The sequence below is a fragment of the Taurulus bubalis genome (assembly GCF_910589615.1).
Source record: "Taurulus bubalis genome assembly, chromosome: 9".
Classification (NCBI taxonomy): domain Eukaryota; kingdom Metazoa; phylum Chordata; class Actinopteri; order Perciformes; family Cottidae; genus Taurulus; species Taurulus bubalis.
Genome location: NC_136597.1, coordinates 13,821,900 through 13,826,561, shown reverse-complemented (window position 1 = coordinate 13,826,561; position 4,662 = coordinate 13,821,900). Strand labels below are relative to the sequence as shown.

Below are 4,662 nucleotides of genomic sequence, written 5' to 3'. Positions count from 1 at the left end.
ATTAAGAAAATAAATGAAATAAAAAATAAAAATAAAAAAGTGTTTTTATTTGTTTATTTCACTGGGACAGTGCACAGCTTCTTAGCTGTAACCGGGGTTAGCTATCAGCTAATTTACAACTGTAGACTTTGGCCAGGAAACAGAGAATGCCATATGTGTTAAGAAGATTACCACCGTATAGAAAAGACAATTACAAGATAGTTCATATTCACTACAACAACAAGATATGACAACATGAAGAGACATCAATTGTTTGGGTTTATTCTTGATGATTGGGTTGCTTTTAGACTTGATTTCAAATGAGTAAAACTGCAGCACTCTTATATAACTTTCTCAAATAGAGAAGGTTGATCTGCAAAACTCTTGCCTCTGTTGGTTGTCCTTCCTCCTCTTTCAATAGGAGAGAAACCCAAATCATTGATCACCTTGTACACTAAACTAGCACCATCATTTATATATGGTTTGTTCAATAACTAGGAAAGTATAGAAACAATCTCAACAAAGTATATATATATATGCCAAAATATGAAAGTGTAGGAGGAGAGGCAAGGGAAGTCTTTTACACATGCAGGAAATGCAGCAAGGCCGGCATTTCTTTAGAATAAGCCACCTGAGGGTAAAGATAAAAGGTAGAAAAAAGGTAAAGTGAAATTAAAAAATGTGATTAAAATGTCATAACTCCCATGTTTGGTCATTTTAGCAGGCGGAAATCCTACCGAGCCTCTCCACTAGTCTGGGCTCATGCTTATTGAGGGCGTCGTAGAAGGCTGCTTTGACCACTTCTCCTCCTGAACGTAATGGCCCCTGATAAAGCACTCTCATTTTGGCCTTGCTTGTTCCTGCCACATTAATCAATGAGTAGGATTCATTGTGGACCATGTCCCCAAGCGTCTCTGTTATTGCCATGACATTGGCCACGTCTTGAATCAACTCTGCCCTTTTGTCATCAACAAATTTTGCTGTTTTAAAATACAAAAGAAGGGAAGCACGCACATGAAACGCTTAATCAAATCATTAATGAGGCACCATGTGATTGAAATGATACATGTCAATATCATGCTAATTTTAGATCTTTGTTTACACAAAGGAAAAAAAAGCTTCTTTTCATGACGACATCAATACAGTAACAACAATACTCACCCTTGGCTGTAATACTCATAGTAGAAATTCTGACAGACTCCTGTTGGCAAAAATAAAAAGCTCTCTCAGTCTATATTGTAAAATCTATTTTAATGTATCATACACTTGTTTCAGAATCCAAATCCAAAAAAGCAGGTTGGTTTTTGTTTCTTTCTTTCTGACTAAATGACAGGTGGTATAATATGATAATAAACCACTGTCCATTTGCATCAAAATAATATTGATTTAAATTAATCATAGAAAAAAACATTGTTAAAACTTAACAATATTCCTATTCTCTCATCTCTTGATTGTATTTTCGGTTTGACTATAGGCTAAATGGTTTTGTTAATAAAGTTACTTATTAGTTACTCATTGGTTTGTTTTCAACTTTCTGTGAGGCAATGGTCAAAACGCATTCAGCATACCCGTATTGGAGACCGTTCAGTTGTTGTTAATAGGACATTGTCCACCGTATCATTTGACTGTTCTGAAAAAGAGAAGAAAACATCAGGTTTCATTAAGGAAAGTTAGAGATCATTTATGAGAATAAAACTCCCTCGACTCACAAACAGTATTGATAATCTACCTGGTGGCTGATGAGGAACATTGCGAGCCAACGTTGTGTTTGATTGATAACTGGTCGATGACTTCTGAAGTAAAACAGGGAGAAAGTATGATGTATTAGAGAAACCGATAAACCAGTCAGAAGTGTTCCTCACCATTATAAATCAGGATTAATCTGCACTATATTTAATCTTCTGAAATTACACTGCTGCGTTGTTCCAGTGTTGTCAAGACTTGACCGACCGCATCGTGAATTCCCTTCTTGTGCTTTGAAAACACATTCTCAGTGACTTTAAGACAATCTGAAACAGAAGCAAAGTTTAATTTTAAATATGTATCTGTCATGCTAGTCGACAAAAAGTTAATTTGATTTAAGCATATTTTTCAGACTAGGAAATGTTGTGAAATGATGAATATTTACCTTTAAAGAGGGGCCTCTTTACAGGACTGCCATCCCAGCACCTCTTCATGAGCTCAACCAGTTCTTTCAACCCTTCTTCTTCCCTCATCTGGTCAATTTCCTTACAGCAAGGTCTTTGCCCTAAAGGGATCTTCACTTCTACAAGATCAAATGCAGCGCCTACAGTGCATGTGATACAATGAAGACATGCATGATAACATACAAGCATAACCAATTGAGTAAACTGGACATACACAGTATATAACAGACTTAGTTAAGTTTTATGTTGTGAGGGAAACAGTACAGATGAGACATTTGATGGTAGGATGTGAGTTCATTGCATAAAATATTGGAAACTTAAATTAAAGGTCAACATGATGGGACAATAAAACAGATTGTACCTACATGGATAAGGCTCTTCACCATTGATAATGGACCAGAGCAGGATACCATAGCTGATCAAGAGAGAGGAGGAGATTTTCAGTAACATGTTAATGCTGTTAAGATTTGTACCGTACAGAGTAGAATTATTTGTTAATGTTATGTCTCACCTGTAGATGTCAAAAGAACTGTTAGGTTTATATGATACATCAAAAGCCTCAGGAGGCATGTACTTGTATGAACCTTCAATCCCGTCCATTGTTTTTCTGTTGCTGTTCAAAGCACTGGTAGAAACTCTGGACAGACCAAAGTCTGCTAGCTGCAGAGAAAGAAGGGACACATAATATCAAATAAATGATTAAATTAGCGTCATAGTTGACTTGTTTATTTATTTTTTGCCTTAAGTTTATTGTAATTATGTGTGTTAGAAGGACCCTGCAAAATAAGCTTTTCATTGTACAGAATAACTGCCTGGTATCTGTGCATATGACGATAAAATATCTTGAATAAAAAAATATCTTGAATCTTAAACATAGTTTAGGTCGAAGGCACTCTACCTTGGCGTTGAGATCGACATTCAGCAGTACATTATTTGGCTTTAGGTCGTGGTGCACAAGTTTCCGTGAATGGAGGAAGTTCATGCCTAGAGCCACTTGATGGACCAAGCGGCAGACCAGGGGCCACAGTGGAGGGCCAGAGAGGTCCTTCTGCAGGGACTCAACAGATCCTCTGTCCATGAACTCCATCACTAGTCCCTCTTGCGTGGATGTCCCTCCAGGCGGACATCCCTGATAGGTTCCATAACGTCTCACCACAAACTCAAAGGAAGCCATATCCATATAAATAGCCTCGTCCTGCAGTGACATGAGGTGGCTGCAATGAGGCAGGGGATTGTTGAAAGGAGTAGAGAGAAAGCAAAAGAGCACCTTGAACTACTATTTAACACATGCATCATATAAAAGTTTAAGTTACAGAGAACTTGCACATATTTTCATTTACCCAACCCCATCACGGAGTATCTTAATGGCCACATCAACGCCAAAGTCCTTGTGCCTGGCCTTGTAGACACGACCGAATCCCCCTTGGCCAACTGACTCCCATTTCTCCAAGCTTGCGTTACCAACTGGCTCATTAGTCTCGTGGCTCAGCAGCTCCATCTCCTGCTGGATTCAGGTAGAGCAGCTACAACCCCAAATCTATTACGAAATGTAGAAAAAAGTATAGAAAATCGTGCTAAATATAAATAAAGTGGTTTAATGACTGCTTCGATATTAGTTTTTGTTGTAATTACAGTGCCATAGCTTTTAAACACGGACATGAGAGTAACGGCAGCTTTTGCTTGTAAAGACACGTACAACCATGTTCCACTAACATTCCCCTTGTTTGTTCTGGATACTTAATTAAAAAGCTGGCTTCTACTCACCATGTATCTCTTTAAATGTTGTCCACATGAAGATCCAAGAGTTGGTTCATACCAAAGCTGCGTTAACAGGGACGAGGGAGTTTCACTTTCTGCGCCCTCTCTGCCGCCTGAAGCTGTAGTCGAAGGGAGGAGTTTACACTGGAAAAAAATGTAAAATGGCAAGCTCAAGCATTTGTTGGAAGTAGGATTTACTTATGTATTCAAATAAATAGACTCAAATAACACACATTAGCATTAAATCTGTCATTACTGATTTTTATGAAATACAAACTGGATTATTGTTCCTTTGTCTTTTCTTCCCTATTTGTTCAGCGTCTATAAAAATGCTGTGACGTATCTTTTGACTTCCTTAGAAAACATGAGTGGTAGCAAGCATGCATTGAGAGGAACTTATGAAGGGCACATCCGTATGTGCTGTATGGGGTGGAGCTGTGTAAGAATCTCGTTTCTTTTGGTATGATCTATACTAGCAAGCTTAGCTGAGACTGGCAGTGCATCAGTTATATTAGTCAATAAATGACAGTACTTCAAAGTACTTGTGAGTAAATGTGAATTATTCTTTTTCAATTTTCAATTTTTTTTTTTTATACACTCTAAAAAGTATATTCCATTTGCTTTTGTTAGACACTTGTTTAAGTGACACACATTTTTAAAAATAAATGGTAACACTCACAAAACAAGGAGGATAACACACGTAAGTGCTTACAACTAACTAACAAACAAATGAAAAAATGTAATATATTTAAAACGGTATTTGATTGTTAAAATGCTT

At 37.3% G+C, this 4,662-nt stretch overlaps 1 protein-coding gene across 1 annotated transcript; it reads right to left on the bottom strand.

Moving 5' to 3' along the window:
* Positions 1-3,624, bottom strand: LOC306741056 (receptor-interacting serine/threonine-protein kinase 3-like; the record flags this gene model as incomplete). Its single annotated transcript, XM_079223309.1, has 11 exons — positions 1-610; positions 717-959; positions 1,141-1,180; positions 1,548-1,609; positions 1,709-1,772; positions 1,891-1,988; positions 2,108-2,266; positions 2,492-2,541; positions 2,638-2,786; positions 3,025-3,340; positions 3,467-3,624. 11 exons carry the CDS (start codon positions 3,622-3,624, stop codon positions 597-599), a joined length of 1,353 nt encoding a protein of 450 aa, XP_079079435.1. The 3' UTR covers positions 1-596.
* Positions 3,625-4,662: the final 1,038 nt, after the last annotated feature.